At 52.6% G+C, this 23,311-nt stretch overlaps 1 protein-coding gene across 12 annotated transcripts in view; it reads right to left on the bottom strand.

The window, feature by feature from the left end:
- Nucleotides 1-23,311, bottom strand: part of ARHGEF10L (Rho guanine nucleotide exchange factor 10 like) — a 157,750-nt gene that overhangs the window by 122,844 nt on the left and 11,595 nt on the right. For 2 of the 12 annotated variants that reach the window (XM_037000073.2, XM_037000081.2), the window contains exon 1: nucleotides 19,439-19,622. The exons of 1 other annotated variant lie outside the window; for it this stretch is intronic. Coding sequence is in view for 2 of the 11 variants with exons in the window: in XM_037000083.2 (XP_036855978.1) it covers nucleotides 19,975-20,076 (102 nt within the window). In the remaining 9 variants the exon portion in view is untranslated. Of the gene's footprint in view, nucleotides 1-3,335; nucleotides 3,556-9,026; nucleotides 9,193-19,438; nucleotides 19,623-19,974; nucleotides 20,229-23,311 lie in introns of those variants that run through there. 9 more of the 12 variants (XM_073233296.1, XM_037000076.2, XM_037000083.2 and 6 more) reach the window with 9 other exon arrangements.

Here is a 23,311-nt window from a genome sequence, read left to right as displayed (position 1 = left end):
ACTGGGAGCAGAGGCACGCCCCATTTCCCTGTGCATCGCCTCCCCTGGCCTAGCGCCTCCCCTGGCCTAGCGTCTGGAATATAGAAGGTGGGGAGGGAGGGAGGGAGGGAGGGAGCACACTGCAACCTCTTCACAGCGGGGATTGCATCTTTGCCCCTCCTCCTGGGCACCCACCACCATTCCTGGCACGAAGCTGATATCTTTGAGTTAATGAATAAACGATCAGACTGTGAGCTCTCCAAGGCCAGGGGCTGTGCCCCACTCCTTGATGTGTCCCTGAGCCTAGGCTAGCTTATGGTTCTACCCTCATGGGTCCCTACCCCTTGGAGCACACAGTTCAGCAGGGGAAGAACAGAATATGTTCCAACAATAAAAACAGCAGGCAGTGCTTCTGCGGGGAGATTTGGGGGTTACCAGAGCTCCTGGGAGAAGCCCTGAACTGAGAAGGTATGCACACTATCCTTCAGTCAATACTCCTTGAAACCATAAACAAAGGCATGAACAGTTCATCCCTGCAAGGAAGGCCTGGGACATATCACAATGAGAACATGTGAGCAGGAGGGTGGGGGGATGGGAGGAAAGAAGGTGGAAAGGGGGCTTCAAAGCAGGAGCCAAGAGCCTGAACAGCCATCACTCCTCTCTCCCCAGCCACGTGGCCCAGGGACTCCCTCATCTGTGACAAGCGGTACTGGGTGGGTAGAATCCAGGGCCAGGCACTGGATACAGAGAAAAGGCAACAGTTCCTTGGGTTGCCCGATGCCACCAAGGAGTGCCAGCATCGGCTAACATGTATTCATTGCTTAAGCGTCCAGAGCTATTCCAAGCCCTTTATTCCTATAATTACTTTAATCTTTACAATAACCTTCTGAGAGAGGAACTATTATCATCCCAATTTTACAGATTAGGAGAGAGGGGAAGAAATTTGCCCCAGGTTACATAGTCCATAGATGGCTGAGCTGGGTTTTCAACCCAGGCCTCTAGCTGCAGGGCTGTGCCTTGAACCCCTACCGTATTTGCTCCTTTAAACATCGGCCATCAGCTAGTCACCAGTCGGCTGAGCTCCTGTGCTTCAGGGAAACACTTGGGTCAGCACATGCAACCACGAGGAAATGTGTGACTTGACCTCCCCAAGCCTCAGTTTATTCATCTGCAAACTGGGTATAACAACACTCCTGAGAACAAATCAAGTAACACGCTCACTCTTTCATTCATTCAACCCTTATTCATTAAGCACCCCACTGAGTTGCTCCAGGTGCATGATACACATCAGTGCCCAAAAAAGAAAAAGGCTCCCTGCCCAGTCGGAGCTTGCAGAGCCTCGCTCTGTGCCTGGCAAGAGTGGGTAATCCGTAAGTGCCCCACCTCTACCCCAAGCCTGAGCTGCTGTCTCATGTTAGCCTCTCGTCTGAATCCCTCCTTTGGCAGATGAGTCACTGTCCCACACTGGAAGGGTCAAAACCTTCTCTCATTTCATCGCCTGGAACTTCTCAGAACAAGACTCCTCTCTCCTACCCAAGACGCCCGTCGGCTGCCCCTCCCTCCCCACGGCGGTCACAGCCGCACTAGGATGCGGTTCCAGGCTGCCACTGCCCAAGCCTCTCATGAGATCAACAAACACTCTCAGGCACCCACTAGGGCCCAGGGTGGACTACCCACCATTGCACCACCACCTGGGCCGCACTGCCTCCTTGCAGAGGCTGGAGTCACAAGGGAGCAAGGCAGCCTCCGCTGACAGCCAGTGATGCTGACTTACATCACCAGTGTACACAGAACATCAATGGTGTCCCCCTGGAAGTAACCTCGGAACTTTCCTGCTAACAAGCATAAAATCAAAGTGAGAGTAATTCACGTGAAATCCCTGATACTGCTCGCATGGGCTAGGAATAAAATGGATGCTCGTTATCATTTCAGAGTTCCTGTTAAAACCAGGGGCCATGTGTAGATGTTACTCTGTGAGATCTTCAACACTTCGAGGCGGAGATCCAGGTCCCCACTTGAATCTCCCCTCAATCTCGAGGCTCCCAAAGGACAGTGCCTAAGTCTGTTCACTGCCCAAAATGTCTAGCACCATACCTGATATCTAACAGGTCTTCAATAAATGCTGGTTGGATCGGACTGAGTAAGAAAACTGAGGCTCAAAAGCTAACCTTTTCAAACAATATGGCTTCTCTCTCACTTACCAACTTTACATTTCCCTGTATGGCCCCGGAAAATGACTGGTTAGCCAGAGACGGGTAAGATTTCTCAAGGGAGGAACAACCTAAGACAGGCACAGTCGCAGGGGGGCCATCAGGTGAGAAATTGGGGATCAACAGAGGTGAGGCTTAGAACCTCACCCCCCCCTGTTTTGAGAGAAATCTTCTGCATCCGTGGATGTTTTGTTGCCCTTGTCTAGTTCGGATTAATACTTAGTCTACAGGCACAGACCTGATCATCTACATTTGCCCTCTTACAGCACTAAACTATGTTTTCTACCTTTATCTTGCATCTACCTACCACTTCAGCATTTTATTAAAAATAATAATAATAATAATAATAATAATAATAATAATAAGAGAGAAATGTGGGATTCACATATAAATCAAGTATAAAAATCAAACGAATAACCATAATTGACCTGATTGTTTATAGTTCATGATGTGTGATCAAAACCAAAAGTTTCTGTGATGACTGCCCTTGCACTGTTCACCATGTAAGAACTTATTCACTATGTAAAAACTTGTTCACCATGTAAAAACTTGTTCGTTATGCTTCAGAAGATTGGAGACTGTTGAGAATTAGGCTTGGGGTTGATTAATGATTGTAGGCTTGGGGTTGATTAATGATTGTGCATTGAGTCCCCTATACAGAATTTTATTGTTGTTAACAACCATATGATCAATAAATATGAGAGATGCCCTCTCAAAAAAAAAAAAAAAGAAAACTGAGGCTCAGAGAAGTACAGTGACTCTCCTAAGGTCACACAGTTAGAGAGTGGGCCAGTCGAGCTATGGACCCAGGTCTATGTAGCTCTGATGTCCCCACTCAACCTCCCTTTGAACTTTCCCACATTTGTGCGCCCACAGTCTGGCAGCTACCTGACAGGAGGTGCTCTTCTGGGACACTGTCTCCTGGGACGGACTTGCCAGGGCAAAGTCACTGCCCCTCCAGGCCCCAAGAAAGGAGAGGCAAGAGCCACATGAGGCCTTATTAGGGAAAGGAAAAGAAAGGCAAACAGAACAGTGCCCTGGCAGAGGAAGGGCCAGTCCTGTGAGTCACATGCCCCAGATATTCCGTTCACTGCTGGCTGCAGGGCAGGCCGGAGAGGCCAGGAGCCAGACAGCCCAGGGACCTACCTCAGACGGCTAAAGGTGCAGCCCCGGGTGGGCCTGGGGCTGGGGGTCAGCCTGGTTCTGACGCCAACTCCCACCAACACTTGGCAAGTCACTTCCCCTCCCAGAGTTCTGAGCGGCCCTGTCTGTGAAAACGGACCAAGACCACCCTGAAGCCTCTGCCGACAGGGCTGGGGAGGGGGAGGACCAAGTAAAAGCCAACATCTCCTTCTCTGCCGCCCAACTTAGCCCCACATCCCAGCCACCCCACTGCGGAGCTAAGGCCCATGCTGCCCACGGAACTACCCCATGCTGCCCCCAGGCATCACCAGGCAAGCAGCTTTCGCTCACCTTCCAGACCTGCTCATCACTCTCAGCCTTGGAAGACGAGCATTTGAGGGCCCGAGGAGGGAAACCAACTTACTGAGCACCAACTCCGTGCTGCAGGCTTTGCGCCACCATCTCACTCCATCCTCACCATGACCCACGAAGTAGGCATTATAACACCTGAGCTGCTGAGGCTGAGCCAGGCGTTGGCATCTGCCCAAGATCACAGCACTAATGGACCCAGGCCTTAAACCCAGGTCTGGAAGTCCTGCATCTGTGTCCTCGCTCTTGCTCCTGTGCCAGCTCCATGGGGATAGCAACTGTGGCTGGGCCCTGGGCGTCCCCACGGTGCCTCGCACACAGTCTTCAAGAGAAGGCTTCTTTGGTTGGTCAGGTAGTTACCCCCACACCCCGGCCCAGGTCCCCAGGAGACTCACCTGTCACTAGCAGGGAGAGTGCCCCATGCTCAGGTGTCCTGAGCCAGTCCTGCCAGCCAGGGACCCCAAACTGGCCTGTCCCCACTTTGTAGAAGGAGAGTCAGAGAGCAAACCTCAGCACCTGGGACACTGAAACATCCTAGTGTGGCCCTAAAGGCAGAAAAGAGACCATGTGGGGAAAAGACTAGGGTGGGAGACATGGGCTTTGCAGGGAGACACTCCCGGGTCCACCTCAGGTCACCCCATCAGCTCTGTAAAGCTAAGCAGGCCTCCTGCCCTCGCTAGGCCTCAATTTCCTCCTCCCTTTAAGGCAGACACTGCAGTTCCTGGCCACTGGACAGTAGCGGCAATTAAATGGGGTCATCTGGTGTCCAGCAGGTGCCCCTTCTTCCACTGGAGGGTGCCTGCTTGGCCATCAGCTGCGGTAGGACACTCAGAACCTGGCAGTCGCCCAGGCAGCCCGCCCAAACAGGTTTACAGTCGGAGCTCGATTCCTAGGGTTAATATTTACCTGCTTATGACCCAAATCTTCAGGGACATGAGGCATGCCTGAGTAGCTCAGCCCTTGAGAATTCAATTCAAGCAGGGACATGAGGCGGGGGGTGCTTAGTCCCAGAGAGGTGTCAGATCCAGCCTGTCTGGAGGAGGACAGTCTGTCCCCCCATGCCCCTGCATACTAACTGTGACCCTCTGCCCACAGCACCTGCTCTGAAGACCCCAAGCCCCTCATAGGAGATCCATTTCCATAGCATCCTAGAGCCAGTGAGGCACGTTAAGGGGAAGGCTAGGGCACAGAGAGGCAGCCCTGCAGACAAAGACTGACCCCCAGGGTCCGCAGGCTGTGGAGGGAGCTGTCCACACCACCCTCACCAAATGGAGATTCCGCTCTACCTGTTTACAACTAAGTTTTCTGACTTTAATAATAAGCCCAACACAGAGAATGAACCATCTCACTCAGGGTTCCTGCCAGCAACCTTTGGGCATCAATCCCCATTTCGCAGATGGGAATCTTGAGCTCAGAGCCTGGGTCAGCTTGCCAAAGTCTCTAAAATTAGTATAGGTAGAGGTGGAATTCGAACCAGGTCTTCCAGCTCCAAGACTAATAAACATCTGACCACCCCACACAACTGCCCCCAAAGTTCTACATTTCCCCTGTTTACCTGATGCTTACTTACTGCGTGCCAGGCACTGTTCTGAGGGCTTTACATGTGACAAGACTTATTCACTACAAGAGCCAGATGAGGGAGAGGCTGTTATTATCCCCATTTGACAAGTTGGGAAATTGAACTGAAATACAGAGAGGTAAAGACACTTCTCCCAGGACACACAGCTGACAAGAGGCAGAGGTGAGAATCAAAAGCAGGCAGTCTGATTCCAGAGGCCAAGGCTCTTAGCTGCTGCCACATCTACTTACACCCACCCCTGTATTCCGCTGTCCCCTTTGAACTGCAGGACAGACTCGCTGTTGGAAGGAGTCACGGGCGCTCGGAGGTTTCATGAATGCAAAGGCTCCAATTTGCACCAAAGCTGAAGGCCAAGGAGGCTGAGGAAGGGTGGCAGCCACAGGGGCCCCCTCAGGGCCCCCTCTGCACTCTTCCTGCCCACACTGGGGAGCCTGGGTGAGGGTGTCATTCCCACCCACAAGCCCCACACCCTGTCCAGGGCCCTGTAGGGCCACAGGCCCCTCACTCAGCCCACCGGCCATGCTTCCTGACAGATCAGCCCTCATCTCTCCGCTCACCAACAACAAATGTTTGCTGAGCCCCCCTGCGGAATAGGCCTCATGGGGCAACAAACATGGAAAACACAGCCCGAGCCCCAGGAGCAGGAGGGGCCCCCTGCCTGCCCCAGCCACAGCAACTTGCCTTCCCAAGGGTGAGACCCTTCCTTGGCCTGGTAGCCGTGCCCCGCCTCACCTGCCGGGGACATTCCTACCCTCATTTCAAGACTTAACACAAGCCCACTTTGGGGAAATCATCCATCATGCCCCTGGGAGAGCCCGCCACCCACCCCTCTAAGCACCTAACACTGCACAGGATCATCTGCTCTGCTTGTGACTCCCCACCAGACTGTGAGCTTCTTGAGGGCACGGAAATGCCTTTCATGATCCATCTCTCCAGTACCCAGCACAGTCCTCAGGACATGGTAGAGATTCAAGAGATGGTGGCTAGGTGGGTGGGTAGATAGATGGAAGGCTGGCTGGGTGGACAGATGGATAAATAAGTGAATAAGTGAATGAATAAATGACAGGGGTCTATAAGTAGTGACCAGAGGCCAATGGGTTTAAGGCTCTACATTGGTGGAATTTGCTGGGCCCACTCAGGAATCCCAGCTTTGTGCAGGTATTTAGTATGAACCCAACCATTTTCCAGTCACATTTCCCCAACCTGGCGGAGCCCCCCTACATTATCACCAGCTACAGCACAGCTGACATGATGTCTAAAACCAAGTCTTGCCTAACGATTATGTCTTCAATACCTTCCCCTGGGCCTAGGCCAGTGCTGGCTTCAGGAAATACTTGAACAAATGGCAAACAAATGAGAAGACCTAGGGAGACTTTTAAACACAGAGATTTCTGGGTCCCAGATGAGATCTACTGGTTCAGACTTCCTAAGGGTGAGACTTAAGAATTCATATTTTGTTCAAAAGCTTCCTGACGAGCCCAGTAATCAGGCAGGCTTGGGACACAACAGCTTGTGGGGAAGAGGATGTTCCAACCTCAGGACACCATCACTCTCCTGAGCATCTTTCGGTTCAGAGAGAGTCTAACAGCCTTTCCAAAGCGTGGTCCTTGAAATACCGGCTTCAGAGCCTCCTGAGTAAAGGGCAGCTATTTGAAAGTGTAGATTCTAAGGTCTACAAACTTGGGGTGAGGCCCAAGAGTCTGCATTCTTAGCAGGCTGTCTGGATGACCCTGGAACACAGAATATGTCAGACTTATGTGGGCTCCTTGTGGGGCTAAGACCACCTGATGGATCCTGTACCTTCATGCACACCTGACCCCCTGAAAGAGAAAAGTTCCTGACAGGGCATCTGGATGCTCCAAGAAGCCCAGCAAACTACAGTGAGGCCAAAAGGTACCAAATGCACCCATTCCTGAGATCAGCCCTGCCAGGGAACCAACACATCACCAAGGCCAGCCTCTCATCTTATAGATGAGGAAACTGAGGCCCAGAGAGGGCTGTGTCTTACCCATGTGTGCGTGCTAGAGCCAGGCTAGAAGCCAGGTAGTGGTGCCCCGGGCTCACTCCATGGTCCCAGGCTGCCTCAGCCCAGCTGGGAGGCTCTGCCTCTCCCTGGCATCCTCCGTACCTGCTCTCAAGTGAGCAGGGTTCCTGGGAAGAGACTTCGTCAGAGCAACAGCTGCCAACCCTGGATGCCTGAGCCGGTTTTGCTGCCCCAGGAAGACGTGGCAGCTCCCACGATGGAAGGTGCCTGCTGCTGTCTCCACCAGGTGCCCCAGGGAGGAGTGGGCATCAGAGAATGAAATGAGCGTATATAGTCTGGGAGGTTATGGTTCTGCTGACCCCAGGGAGGGGGGAAAGGGGGATTAATTGTCACAACTGAGTAGGGATATCTCCCTACAACTCCACAATCAGCCCACAGTGTCTCAGTTTAGTCTAGGTTTAAACAGTCCTGAGGAACCACTGACATCAGTGTTTCTCCAGCATATGTAGAAGAACAGTGTGTCCTAAAACATGCTAATAGGGGTTCATGGAAAAAAAGACGTTTAGTGGTCAAATCTATGGAAGAACCAGAGCGGCAATCTCCCTCCCAGAGATTAATAATACTCAGTACATTAAAGGCACCGAGAAGTCCTGCAATTTCAGAATCTGCTTAAATCATGATGGATAAAGAGAGCTGGAGGCTAAGAGGAGCTATGTCTTGCCCAAGCCACAGGGCTAGGAAAGCAGGGCCAGTGGGACCTGAGCAAGACAGCCTGCCTCCAGAGTCCATTCTGGCGAATGTGCTGAGTATTCAGCAAGGCGACTGACTGCCTTCATTTGTTACCATTGTTGCTCTTGTTCTTCCGGTGGGAAGGAGAGGGGGTGGGTGACACAGGGCCTCAGCAAGAAGTCATGGCCAGGTGAGCCTAAGGATCCAGCTTCCCAAATCCCCTTCTGTCCCCAGGTCTGCCTTGGCAGTGTGACCTGGGGCAAGTCACAGCCCCTCTCCAGACTAAGATGTTCCCATACTTAAAATTAGGAGCTTGAACTCCAGGATTCCAGAAGGCCCTTCTTGCTCTAAATAACCTGTGACTCCATCACCCTACCCTCGGCTGTTTCCTTGCTTGCCAGCCACAACCTCTCCCTGGTCCCAAGCCTTTCTCTGGAAACAGCTGCGGCCTGCTCTCCAGGCTGGGCTGATGGACAGGCCAGAGCTCTGGCCAGCAGTGCACTAAGCACTGTTTTCGCTCTTCCTGCATTGTCCCTTCACTGTCCTCACTGGGAGTCACCCATTCTGCATTCCCAGATTGGCCCCTCATCACCATTTCTCAAGGATGGGCGGACAGGGTGGATTTTCCCATCTGGGATCCCAGAAGATGGCTTTGCCAAGAGCTCTGTGGGATGCATGTGGCGAGGCAGCGTCCCCCTCGGCACTGTCTCTGGGCCTTTAGGTCCAGGCCTCATACAGGAAACTCTACCAGGGGACCCTCGGGAGAGCTCGCTGTCCTCCTGGCCCCGCAGCCTTCCCATGTACAACAGCACTAAAAATGCAAGCCTCCCCGCTCTGCACACCCTCAGATGACACGCCAAGCGGCCACTCAGTGCCTGCACACAGTGGCGCTCCATTAATGCTTGCGTCATCAGCTGCTTTCTAACTACCAGGCTCTCTGAGCAGTTCCCTCAATCCAATCTCCCCTAAACCCCCAGACAACAGGACAGGCAGTAGAGAAAAGTGGCAAGTGTCTGGCTCTTGCCGACTCCTAGAAGCCTGAAATCATACTCACGGATTATTGGAATTGGTGGAGACTCCAGGTCCTCAACCTGCTCATTTTGAAAACGAGGACACGGAGGCTTAGGGTGATGTTGAGGACAGGATGAAATTGTCGCCCGAGCTGTGCTGGCTGGTTCAAGGGAGAGGAAGGATAGAAGCCAGGTGCCCGGCTCCCAGTCCAGTGCTCTTCCTGAGACCCTGGGGTTCTGAGAAGAGCAAAATGCCAGGGCTCAGGGATACTGGGGGGCACATCCTGAGTCTGCCCCAAGTGGCTGTGGGATGATGAGCAAGGGGCTAAGGCAACTGGAGCTCCAACACTTCCTGATAAAACAGATTAGGGTGCCCCAAGTGGGATGGGAAGATGCTGGAACCCCCAAGATTCTATCGGGAGATTTGCCAAGAAGGGCTCAGTTGAACAAAGCTTGACAAGGACCAGAGGGGTTTCAAGGGAGGGCTACAGAGTCAGGTGGATCAGGGTTCAAGTTGTGCCATTAACTAGCTGTGTGACTTTGGGCAAATTACTGGGCCTCTCTGCTCCTCAGCTGCCTCATCTGTAAAATGAAGATAACAACCACACATACCTCACAAGAGTGCCACAAATAATTGAAAGAGATAATGCATGGTGCCTGGCACACTTTAGGTCCTCAGTAAATACTGGCTATTTTTTCAATCCTTTATGAACACATTTAGTATCATCCCTGCTTCGTAGCTGAGGTGACCAAGACCCCAGAGGGATGTGCCCAAACGCCCATCCCAGAACGCAGGGCCCCTACGGGGCAGGGCTCTGGTGACTGTTCCCCATCTCTCCCATCCCCTGGGAATAAGGCCTCTGCCGGCATCCATAAAGCACAGCGGCCCTCCCGCCAGGGACTGCGTCCCTCACTGGTCTCACATGACCGGGCTCAGCCCCAGAGAGTTTTCCACTCACTCACCCAGGGAGAAGCCAATTCCCAGGGAACTGCTTAGCCAACCCAAGGGCTGTGGCTCCGGGTAGGCTGACTTCCAGGCCCAACAGCAGCCCGGCCCCTCCCTCGCAGAGGCACTGCCTTCCTCTGAGGCTGTGAAAGGGCAACACTGAAAGACACAGGGGACCGTGGATGGGGACGTCCACAGGAGCCTCCAGTGAGCCCCTCCCCAGGCTGCTTCACCACCTGTTTGCAACCTTGACACTGTTCATTTCACTCCAGGGACCAGTCCCAGCCTGTGTTATGCTGTGTGACCTCAGGCGAGTTGCTGAACCTCTCAGAGTCTCAGGAACCTTTTTAGAGAAATGAGCAGTTTGGGAAGCACTAAGGAAACAGCAGGATTCACAGAAAGACCTAGGAATCAAAGAGCCTATAACGGCCTCTACGGTCTCCTGATGGCTCCTGTCCTTTCCAATCCAATCTCTACCAAGGACAAAAAGTTCTGGTTACGGCCCGCCCTTCCCTCTAGGCTCCCTACAGGGTCTCAAGATGAAGTGTAAGCAATTGATGAGATTCAGGAGCAGTTCAGGGGTATCCCCCACCACTCCGTCCCTGGTGGACCACACGCCCACCCCCAGCTCTTTAGTCCCCGGAATGCTTCCCTCTCCCTGAACTATCTCTGCCTCTTGGCTGCACAGCTCAGACACGCCCCTGGGAAACCTCTCTGGGCCGCTGGGCCTGGGTCACACACTCCTCCATCTCCCGTGGGTTACCTGCCTGCCTTCTCCACCAGGAGGAGGGTGACCATATTTTACTCATCCCTACTTCCTAAACCAGTGCCCAGCTCCCAGCAGGTGCTCCGTAAATGTGTTGGGAGGAGAGGAATGCAAGGCCAGACAAATGAAAACAAACTAACCAGTCCATGAATTCCAGAACCCTCCTCTGCTAAACGGAAACACTGTGGGAGGAGCTGGACTGTCCGGATGTGGACCCTCGGCCCCCCGTATAGCTCCTGCATGTGCTTGTGTGCACATTAGTTCACCTCTCAGAGCCCCCCTCCCTTCTGTAAACAGTATGTGCCCCTCACTGTGAAGACTCAGTGAGCTAATCCTCCCAAGTGCTTAGGTCAGTGCCTGACACATGAAGATGAGTTCCCTGCACTTGACCTCTGGGGAAGCCAAGCAGGAGGTGAGTATGACAGCGGGCCAGGAGCTGACAGGGGGAACTGCAGCAGGGACCGGCTCTCTCAACACCACGCTCCCACCTGGCACCAATACTCACCAGGACCCCAGGTCCCAGCAGCCCAGCGCCTGGGAGAATGTGGGTCCCACGGAGTCAGGAAATGAGGGGTTAGCCCCACTGTACCACCTCCAACAAACCACTTACCTCCTTAAGCCCATTTCCTCCTCTACAGGAAGGCGGGCTAAGGAGCTTCCATCATTTTGGGGACCCAACAATCTCTGCCCATTCTCTTAGGGGCTACAGAATGATCTCTCTCAGGGTGGGCAGTCTTGCTGGGACTGTATGCCACCTTCCCCTGGTCAAGGTTTCACTGAGAAACATAAGAACATCAATGGGACTGTCCTCAACCTCCCATCATGCATAATCCAAATCGAACCCCTCCCATCCCCTAAGAAGCATCCCTGCTCCCACCAGCCCACCACCCCCACGTCACCACACTGGATGCCACTCTCTACCGACTGCCTAAAGGCCCAGCTCCTGTGGCTGCCCCACGTGTCTCGCCAGTCTTGAAGCAGTCCTGACCAACAACACAAGCCATTCTCCTGCCCCCCGTAACTGAGACATCTTTTCCCAGCTCCCCTCCACTTATCCACAGCCTCAAAGATTGTCCACACCCGCTGCCTCCTTGCTCACCTACGGCCCCCCGACCACTCCCACTTCAGATTCCAGACTCATCACTCTGCCAAAACTGCTCTTACCAAAGGCCAAACTACCTCTATGTTGCCAAAACCAGAGCCTACTTTCTGTCTTATTGTACTTAGACTCTTAATGGCCTGCAGCCCCACTGAACACTAGGGCTTTTCTGAAACGGTCCCCCACCCCACCCCACATCAGCTTCCCAGTGACTGCCCTCTCCTTTCTCTGCCCGGCTGCTCCTCTTGGGCCTGACCAGACCCGTCTGCCACACCTTCCCTCTAGGCCATCCCACGTGTCCCATCAATACCCTTTGGCCCCCACATGTGACTCTCAGCCTGGGACCGCTACAACTCCCTTGGCCTTTGAAGCAGCCTCTCAACATGAACCTGTCTGAGACTGGATTCCTGGATTCTCCAAGGACCACGCTCCTCACCCACTCTGAACCATCTGGCTTTGTGACACCACCACCCACCCAGATACTCTTAAGAAGAGTCTAGAACACACTTGGTTCCTCTTTTTCCCTCACCCACTGTGAACAACCCACCAGTGATTCCAGCTGATTCTATCCCTGCTACTTAACCTGAATCCAGACACTTCTCTCCAACTCCACTGCTACAACTCAGATCTGAACCATACCTGCCCTTCCTCTGGGCCCGGTCTACTGCAGCCCCACAGCCCTTTCTCCCTGCAACCAGAGGACCATTTTGAAAGTGGAGACCAGAAGGCTCCAGTGGGTCGTGGTGGGTCAGTGGGACCGAATGCGGGCACCATGGCGGGTTGCCCGTGTGAGGCACTTGTCTTACCTCACCCCACAGCACCTACTCAAGTGCTTCCACGTAATAAGCTCTCAGTAAGTCATTTTTTAATAAGTGATCTAGAAAAGGTAAATTTCTTAAAACACTTATTATTAGCTGGAATTCTAGAATTATATTTCATTAGTAAAGATATTTATGTGAAACTTAAAGGAAACCTCCAGTGGCTTCCCATTGCACCTGGATCAACCATCCTGCCTGCCTGCCATCATCTGCTTTGCTCCCCACAGCCTCTTGGTGTACTGGCCTCTCCCCCTCGCCCACTGCAGGCTCTGGGCTTTCTGCTGCTCAAAGAGACCAAGAGTATTTGGCCTCGGAACTTTGCATTTTCGGAACCCCTGCCTGGAACACTTCTCCCTCAGTTCTTTGGGGGCAAGGCCCCCTCCAGCTACCAAATTCTGCACCCCCCTCCATGGACACCCTCTCCACCATCAACCTCATCCCTTGAGGATGAGTTACTCCCATCACATCACTCAGATTGCCTCCTTCCAAGGACTTATTACATGACATGCAATTACTTTTTTAATTTGTTTGATGTGTTTGCTTTTTGTTTCCTCTGCCACATGAGTTCACAGGGCAAGGCTGCTGTCTGCTCACGATAGCAACAGCTACCAGCATTACCATGCTCTCACAGGGGCCAGGCACTGTTCTGAGGAGGGCCTGGCACTTTCTCCCTGAGGCCTCATGCCCTACAGCACAGCTGCTAGATTACCCCTATCTTATAGACGAGAAAACTGAGATACAAAGGGGCCAAGTGAGGCGCCTGAGATCCAGCCCAGAAAGAGGTGCAACAGAAAGCAGAGTTCTGTCTACTCCCCAAGCTCAGCACAAGTGGGGACAAGCACTGCCCGCTTATAGCCTCTGCCCCAGTGTAACCCTGTTTCCATATGGCCTCCTCCTTCAGGCAGCATGCCAAGTATACAGTATGTCGATGGCTTGGGGCTGGCCAAATCCAGGCCCTCCTTATCAACGGAAACATCTTGGGAGGCAGACTTCTCTGACCAAGGTTCCTTGGGGTGCTGGTTGCACAAGATTGATCTCTTCTAGCAAAGCACATAGTCTGTCTCTTCACCCCAAATAAGCAATTCCACCCTGTCCCCAATAGCAGTGTACAAACTCATCCAGCTGGCTCCTGGACTCCCTGTATTTAAGTCCCAATAAACCCTCATGTGTCACATAGTGTTTCCAGGTCTCTCCTGCTATCTCTCTAGAACTTTCCCATCGCAACTTGCCCGCTTGGGCATGCAATAAGACATGTGATCACACAGGGCCCTACATAGGTACTTGCCAGAGAAGTGAATCATCACCTAATAAATGAATGATATACACCACAATATTGACAGCAGTTGTCTCTGAGTGCTGGAAAAATGGGTGATTTTTTCTTCTCTCTGTATTTCCCGTTTTCTTCAATGGTCATGTAATACACACATAATTTAAAGTAAAATAAACTCTTCTTTTAAAAGAAATTCAAAGGTTCTGGGAAATGTCTGGGTTCAGGGATATTTTTCTTCCATTTCCAGAGACTGTTATTCCTCTACTTAATTTGAACCATTGTTTTTCTAGGGAAATTGAATAAAAAGCCTGCATTTTTACAGCTCCCTCCAAGTCTGCCCACTTCAAACAATGAAGAGAGGGAAGAAATGGGAGCTGGTTCCCGCCTTGTGTGCTAGTGGCTGGAATTCAGGGATGCATACCAATCAGGCAGCCACTGCAAGGGGGATTTTTGTAGGGAGGCCAAGCTCTCAAGGAGAAGGAGGGGGTCCAAACCCAAAAATACTACTTTGCTTAGGACCCTACATGCCGTCAAAGGCAGGGGCCACCCCAAACTACCTGTACTGCCCTGGACTAGGGAAGTACCTGCAGAGAAGGTAGTGGTGGGCCTGGGCAAGACCACCCTCTTGTCAAACTGCTCGGTGGGAAGATGGATCCCTTGGCTGGGGCTCAGGGCCAGGCTCCAGCCAAAAGATGGGCAGAACCTGCACTTCTAGCCAAGTGGTTAATTGTCCTTCCCCATTTCCCACAGGACATGGGTGCTGCTGCCAGGGGACATCAAAGGCATGGCCAGGTTGAGCCCCAGAAAGGGTGGCACCACTCTAGAACTCAGGGTTGAGAGCTGGGGCTCCGGGGAAAACAGAACAAGGTTGACCCCTGCTACTTCCACCCCTTACAGTTGCCTGACCCTGGGCAAGATTACTTACCCAGGCTTCTGCCTCGTGGGAGCAAAATGGAGACAAGGATACAGCCGAGCTCTCAGGATGGCTGAGGACTGAACAAGCTCCCAGGAGCCACATGCCTGCCACTCCATAAATATGGGCTATTAGTACTATCCGTAAATATGAGCCATTATTATTATTAGCTCTTTCCTGGCACCAGACCCAGGCCCCATCTGGGCACTGGACTTCTATTCTAAGCCTTGACCCTTAGCAACAGGGCATGAACCCACATATGCTAGTGAAAAAACACACATTAACTTCAACCAAGGACAGCAAAGTGTGTTGAGACCTATGCTGAATCTTCTCTCCCCACCCCCTCCTTAAAAGGAAAGGGAAATAGGATTGTAGAAAGATCTCAAGACCTGCTGGCCTGGATCCTGCCAAGTCACTGTGGCCTTGGGAATGTCACTCAACCTCTCTGAGGCTCAGTTTCCTCATCTGTAAGATAGAATAATAGGACCTACCTGCAGGATCAGTATGGGAATGAAATAGATTGATGCATGAAAAATGTCTGGCAGGTATAAGCATAAAGTAAACATGACTCGCCTTTAAACAAATAAGCTCTCAATGATCTGCCTAAATGAAGGGTAGAAGTAGCAGAGGAAACCAAAAACAAAGGCTAACCTAAACACCAGTAACTTCTATCTTTGGCACTTCTGGCATTATTGGGGGTGGACAGAAGACTTACCTTCCCAATTCTGTTTTGTTTGGTCTGATACTAAAATGGAAACCTTTTCTGAGAATCCACCAGCCACAGATGCCAGGGATGGAGCAACAGCAAGCTTGAGGCATAACAAGAAGCTAAAGATTTGCAGAGGAAGGGGTGGTCCACAGCATCAGATGCCCCTGGCAGGCACCCCGATGATGCCATGCCCTCTGACTTGAGGAGGGTTCAGCATTTCCCCTGCTCTGCCACAAGCCCTGAAAACTTCTGGTTCACCTGACACCTGAGCCACACTAAACTTCTAACAGCTCATGCCTCTGAACCTTCGCATACGCTTTTCCTTCTACACAGACCCTTTCCCTCTCCCCACCCCATTCTCCTGCCATACTCTGCTCATACCTCCACTGCAAGTAACTGCACATATGTCCATCTTCCAGCCTGAGCTCTCAGACTGTACAAGGGCTGCCTGCAGCCTGGCCATTCATCTGACTCTCCTCTCTTACATTGTCTCTGAATTCCTATGAGTAAGACACGACCATGCTGCCTAAGCCACCCCTAGACAACTCTAGCCACCCATGTCCTGGAAATCACACCTCCACCAGCCCCGAGCTATCTGACCTGTCCACAGTCTAGCCTCAGACACCACTGCCACTTGGCCTCCAGGATGCCTGGGGCACCCTGAGTATGGTTATTCAATCAACAGTAGCAGCCTCTCAATTAACTGAATCTTACCCTCATCCCATATCCCCTCTTCTTGCTGCATGGGATTTAACAACCATTTCTGGAGTGGAGAACTCATCTGAGGGCAATTTATAACCCCTACCAGGGCCCAGTCTAGCAGCCGCCCCTCTTGCTCTGCACCCATGAGACCCTAAACCAGCCCCGGAGTGGTGTCACCCCAAATGCAAGTTCGGGGCAGGGGCCATGCCTGAGTTGCTCACTGCTTGATCCCCATGGTGCGCTGGTAAGTGTTTAACAACTGGCTCCAGTGGAGAGCAAGGAGACTCTGATTTGCAGTGTTTGCCAATTTCTATGGTGTAAATATTCTCACTATGGCCCATTTCCAGCTACCAAGATGACAGCACTGAACACAGAGTTGGGAAGAGATGTGCAGTAGCATACCGGTATGACCATCTCTCTGTCTACCCATCTATTTATACACACACACGGACACACACACACACACACACACACATGCCAAGACACAAATGGCCACAAACACATAGGTACCAGTGAAATAATTAGGAAATACTGTATTTTGAGTATTTATTACCCTTGTTTTTAGTATAATTTATTTAACTGTAAATTTATACACTTAGGATTTTTTATAATGACTGTGTTTAACAGCCAGCTCACAAAATTCCAAAATCAAGCGATTGGCTCTCATGCTTCAGCACACAGTGGACCCAGCACAGGCTCTGTGAGGACACGTCCCTCCTGGGAGCTCTATCAAACCAGGACCCCAAAGGAAGGGGCTCTCGTACCCTCCACCAGGACAGAGAGAGACCAAGGGACTCTCCAGAGACACAGGGCCGGGAAGCTGAGCTGGTGCCCGGGTGGCACAGTGGCGTAGAAAGAGGTCTTTGGCCCACTTCACTGTTCATGAATCTGATTCTCTTCCCTAGACTTCAGGCACTTTAGGAGCAAGGAAATGGCCCCTCCACCACCGTCCAGCCAGGGGATGAGACAGGAAGGCACTGAAGACAAGCTTGCAGAAGTGAGCAAAGCCTGAGCAGTCAGGCAGAGCAAGGCTTGAGTCCTTCACACTAACTGACCTCAGGCAGTCACTTAAATACTGTGCTACATTTTCCTTATCTGGAAAATGGGCATGAGTCCATCTTCCCTAATTATCAGGGCTGCTGTAGAAACAAAGAGCTCATAGACATGAAAATCGCAATATAAATCTGTTACTATTATCATATATATACATCACCTGCTTTATCATTTCAAAACTTATCTAAGAAGATTATATTCCTTCCCACTGTTTACTAGATCACATATGTGAAGTATCTGGCACTGACTGGATACTATAAATATCTGTTAATTAATTTACTACTTATCTAATTAACTATAGCTTATTAAATCTTACACTAACCTGGTACCTGAGCCCTAAGGAATCTGCTAGCTTTCCCTCCCTTCCCAGACTCCTCCAAAGTTAAAACATGAAACAGCAGAATTTAGGAACCATTAGTTACTGGACAGCTGCTTAATCAGAAACTATTTGTTGAGCACCTACTATGTGTCAGGTACTATTCTAGGCTGGTGATCAGGGACAGACATGGTCCCTGCTCGCAAAGGCTTACAGTCCTCTGGGACGCATAACCAAGCCACCTCATCACAATAAGGGCTCTAAGAGCATCTTAAACATGAATTCTTTAGCCAGCTTGGCTGACCAAAGAGGAAGGGACCCCTGAATAAGAAGTGAGGAGGTGAAGGATGGGACCAGTTTTCTGGGGAGAGGGAAGAGTGAGGGTGAAGGCTCTTTGGTGGAAGAGGGAGGAGCAGGGGACCTCAGGAAGGCAAGTGTGATGGAGCAGAGTGAGAATCTGACACAGGCACAGTGGGAGGTCTCACAAGCCAGAGTCCCGGGGAGCCTGGAGATTTCCAGACTGTGCCCTCCTTACTCATCTGTGTGCCCGAGGCCTGGACACTGTAGGGGCACCGTGCTGGGTGGGGGGGCAGATGGATGGGTGGATGCTCTCATGCCCAGTGCAGGGCCTGCAGGGAAGGGCTGAGCATTTTAATGAGCCTGCACAACCTGTCCTCTCCCCCACGCATCCAAACAGGAGCAGATGGGGCTTTGGGCTGGCAGGGCGGGCTTCCCCTGGCTGAATCCCTCCAGAGGACCAAGGACTTTGAGGCAACATCGGACTCCAAGACAAACAGAAAGTGAAGCCCACCCCCACCACCTCCCTGCTGTGGCCAGAGACTAGGTCCCCCATCCCTGCAAACTAAGAAAAAATTCCTGAGCCCTACCCCAGGACCCCACCCTGGGAGAGAGAGGAAAGAACTATGCCAGCCCACACTCCGCTACATCAGACCTGGGCACCCATGCAGAGGCCACCCCTTCTGGCCTCCACCCTCAGCAGGCCCACCCCAGACACAACACCCTGCCTCGAGCACTGTCCAGGCCTGACAGGTTCTGGGGCCACGGCCTTCCAGCTACCCAGGGCCTCCTCTCCTCCCACGTCCCTCCTCGGTGAGGCTGCCTGTTCCGCCTCTGCGTAGAGGTCCAGGGCGCGAGAGGCTGGCCCGGAACAGAGACCACAGGGGCATGCCCTCACTTCACATAACCCCAGGAACCCCCAAGGTCAGTGCAGGGGGAGGTGGAGCACTGTGACAGCAGGACCTGAAGGCCTAGTGAACTCACAGGAAAGCTGGGCACAGGTTCACACACACACACGCGTGCACGCACACACACTGATACACAAAGGCCACTCAGGAGTCATGTAGAGGAAGAGGACGCCCACATTCCCATGGGAAAGGGGTACGTGTACACACACATACACACATACACACACTCACTCACTCAAATGACACAAGGAGGAACCCACACACACAGAGACGACCAGGCTGCGAAGGGCTCACTCACCCAAAGCCACATCCACACACCACAGCAGCTCCCGGGACAATCGGGCAGCGGAGACGCCGGCTCCCGGGGACACACGAGGCGCACAAGGAAAACCCGGCCCCGGGGAGTCTTCCACCCACAGCCACTCGCAGACACACCGGGGACCCACGGAGACGAGCTGCCGGCGAGCTGCACACTCGGAGAATCAGGGACACACAAAGATCACGCAGAAGCAGAGACACGCGCAGGGGCGGGGACGTCCCCGGCCACGGGACCCCGGGCTCTCCGCGGCCCCACCAGCAGCGGCGCGGGGTCTCGGGCCGCCGCGCCCGCGCAGCCCCCGCCCGGCCCCGGGCCCCGCGCCCCGCGGGGCCGCACTCACCGGCCCCGGCCGCCCGGCCGCGCCTTTGTTGTCCGCGCCGCTCACAAAGCGCCGGCGGCCGGCCCCGCGCGTCAGCTGCCCAGGCCGCCGCGGGCGCCCATGGCCGGACGGCGCTCCGCCCGCGCCCCGCGGCCCGGCCCGCCGCCGCCCGAGCCAATGGCCGCGCCGCGCGCGCCCTCCGCGAGGTCGCGGCCCGGCCGGGAGTGCGCCCGCCGCCTCCGAGCGGCCTGGTCCCGCCGCGGCGCCGCCCCCGCCCGCCCCGGCTGCTCGCCCCGCGCGCCGCGGCTGAGGTCACCGCTTAACCCCTGGTGGCCAGGCCGCCGCGGGCCCCCGCCCGAGCCCGGCGCCCGCACTGCCCGGGGCTGGGGGGGCCTGGAGCCCCCCGCGAGCCCTGCCGGGTCACTCGCACCAGGCCGCCGCCGCTGGGGAAACTGAGGCCTTGCCCCACGTCGGCCAGGGACCCCTCTCTCCTTCAGCCCCAGTGTCCCCTCCCACTTTCTGTTTCTCCCACCAGAAGCCCCCATGCGCCATCGTACTTCCCTCCGGAAGGTGCCCCGCACACTGGCTGCGTGCTTCTCCTTCTCACTTCCAGGAGTTTGCCCAGGGGTTCCCTGGAAGGCGAGAGATTCCTCAGCCATGCTGAGGGCTTCGAGATCATCTCACTGAACTGGCAGCAGCCTCACCACCCAGCCCCATCTTCCTGATGAGGACACTGAGGCTCAAGCTGGGAGTAACTTGCAAAGCTCACCCAGCACTGAAGCGGTGGAACAGACATCCTAGCACTCCCCTCCCTTCCAGAGCCCAAAGCTGCTAAACACTGGTTACTCCCTCCCAGAATTCCAAAGGGTGCCTCTGGATATGATGCAATTAATTAGTTATCAGGTCATTAATTAAGATTATCCTTGTTATTAAACACTGCCCTGCCACCTCTCTATTTGCAACGAAATTCACACCCAGGCTTATCAGCAATTACTCCTGGGTTGATAATAATGAGTTCTGCAGCCTCCAAAGGGCACAGGTGTACATACGCTAGAATCATTATCAGCCTGTGTTCATTCAATACAGCCAGCAAAAACGTATTCTTAACTAATCCCTATTTTTTCAGGCACCAGCCTTAGGGCCTAGGAATGAAACAAGGACCAGAAAGACCCCAGCCCTGCCCCCTCTACTCCCATAGGCTAGGAGGACACACAAATAAACAGGCCACTACAGTGTCTCACTGAGTGAGACAACCCACACTCAGACCATGCTCTCTGAAATCTCTTATTCATTGATGTGTTTGCTTGTTTATTGTCCATCTCTACACAAGAACATAAGCTCCATAGAGCCGGTCCTAAAAGTTGCTCATAATGTTGCACGAGGCCTGGACCTAGGGCAACACTAGGCTCTTAGTGAGCAGCCAGTAAATATTTATTAAGCACTTACTATATTCCAGACATCATTCTAGGCACTCAGGAGACATCAGTGAACAAAACAAACATGACCCCTGCCCTGCTAGAGCTTCCACTCCAGGGGTGAATAAACAGTGACCTGACAACAGAGAGGAAAGTTTCTGGAATTCCAACAAAGCAGCAAGAACATTTTCAGATGTCCATTGAGTGACATTGAGCAAGCTGGTGGCAAAGTCAGCATTAAACCATGGGTCAGAATTTAGACATTTGGATCCTGTTAACAGAGACAGAGCCAAGTATAAGTCCCTGGACCTGAATTCACAGGCTTTCAGACTCACTCCAGCCCCACTCCTTGGCTATCTTATTTCCCTCCTGGGTCTGAGCCCTCTTGAACCCTCCAGTCCAGAATGCCTTCCCCCTCTGTGGTTGCACTAAGGCCTGCCCTCTCCTTCCAGAACAATCAGAAGGCCCAGCATCTGCAGGAAGCCTCCCTCCATGGCCTCTGTTCTCTGACCACCTCTCCTCTAAGCTCCACAGCACTTTTTGCCATGGTTAGTTGCATTTGTTATCACCTTTGTTGTTTTGTTAGCTCTGGACACATACTAACTTGAACTGACTCCAGCTTGAGGGCAGCTATGATCCAGGCTTGAGGGCAAGGGCCATACCTCAGGCCACCATCATGCCCCCAGGGCCCAGCACAGGTTAGGGACACATTTAGCATCAGATTGTTGGACTGGATTCCAGTTGGGCACCCTCAAAAACCATCATCAGTAGAACCCTCTGGATCCAGGATTGGGATCTATCAGCTCATAGAACAAACGGAGCTCACACAAGCATTTTATTGTGCTAGCAGTAGTTTTGCTTTGTTGTTAATTAGTTGCCAACATTTAACAATTGGGAGATTTCCCATAAAAAAGCCAGATTGCTGGCTTCTCTTAACAAATCTGAAGATCTGAAAATGCTGGGCCACAGTCAACAGGCCCCCTTACCAGAGCTGTGTTCCTCCACTTGCTACCATCTGCCCAACCCTGTGGCACCCATCTGACTTGAAGCTCCTCCTCTGTGAATGAGTGTTTTCATTTCATTTTTCTTCTACATTCTACTTTTACAAGGAAGAGCCACATCACAAAACACATACTCAAGAATAAATGAGCTTGCAGCCCTCATCTTCCAGGCCATGCCCCAGCCCAGACCACATTCTCCCATCTCTGCACTATCTTGTTCTCCTGACCCACACACCCCTTCTCTCTCACCTCCCCAGCCTCATATTCTCAGCTCCACAGCATCAATACACAAGGTATTTCTCCTGGCCTTTGCCCATGCTCTTCCCTCTGCCTGCAATGTCATTTTCGCTCAATTCCCAAACACTATGGCTAACTGCTTTTTGATGCTGTCAACATACTTACCAACTTCTCAAAGATCTCTTCTCTAGTGACCCAGACTGGACTCCTGGGCTCCTCCCCCAGTGTCCTACAGCCCCCTGGTCAGTCCCATCCTACCTTGTGGTGTACTGTATTCACCCCAGGTCCTCCACCCTGACTGAGAGTCCCTGGGGGCTGGGCCTCTGCTGTCTCATTCAACGTGGAATCCGCAACACCTGTGATAGAGCCTGGCAGCACATAGGCATGAGACCAGTGTTTGCTAAACAGATGACTGAATAGGTTTCGATAGCCACAAAATGAACAAAAAGGATTTCTGGGAACGTCTCCATGTCCCAGAACATTCAATTAACCATAGTTTCCCACTCACTAATCATTCTGGTGAGTGCAGGATCTTCTGTGTAAACATAATTATTAATGGTACATCTGGATGGGACTGGGGATCTCTTCACTCTCATCTACACCCCTGACCAGGGAAAAAGAGAAGGAGGGAGTGCAGGGGTGATATTTTTCATTGACCAGAAAGGCTAAGTGACTTGCCCAAGTGTGTCCAGCAAGCTGGTGGCAAAGTCAAGTTGGGAACCCAGAGTTCCTGCCTCTGCCTCCCAGCCCAGCCATCCTTCCACCAGTCCAACTCTTAGTGGATCGAAAAGGAAATGGGTGGACAGGAAAGTGGACTTCCCAAGCCCAGATACCACCCTCACCCAAGCAGTGTGAATGGAGAATATACAGGAAGCAGTCCGTCATTATTATTCACTATATCATCAAGCCAACTGATAACAGGCTATTATCTAAGAGAGGCTGGATCACATTTTTATTATAAAAGAAGATGACAGAGTTTGCCTTACCAAGATGAAAATGTCTTCCTACTCCTGCCCCCATTCAGTGGGATGGGCATTTTGAAGGGGGCTGGGGTACACTGAGCGACTGTCCCCCCACCTCAAGCCTTACATGTTCCTCCACAACCCAAGACCTGCATTTGTGGGGCAGCCAGCTGAGGCCAAAGGCGCAGCCAAAGGTAGCGATGGTTCCAGGGACTCAGGTGGGGAGGGAGGCTTGACTTCTCTGAGCCACCACTTTCTAGGCCTTAGGGTCAGGGAAAG

Source organism: Manis javanica, chromosome 4 (genome assembly GCF_040802235.1).
Source record: "Manis javanica isolate MJ-LG chromosome 4, MJ_LKY, whole genome shotgun sequence".
NCBI classification, from domain to species: Eukaryota; Metazoa; Chordata; class Mammalia; order Pholidota; family Manidae; genus Manis; species Manis javanica.
The sequence above is the reverse complement of the archived record's forward strand: the minus strand, read 5'-3'. Positions and strand labels throughout refer to the sequence as shown.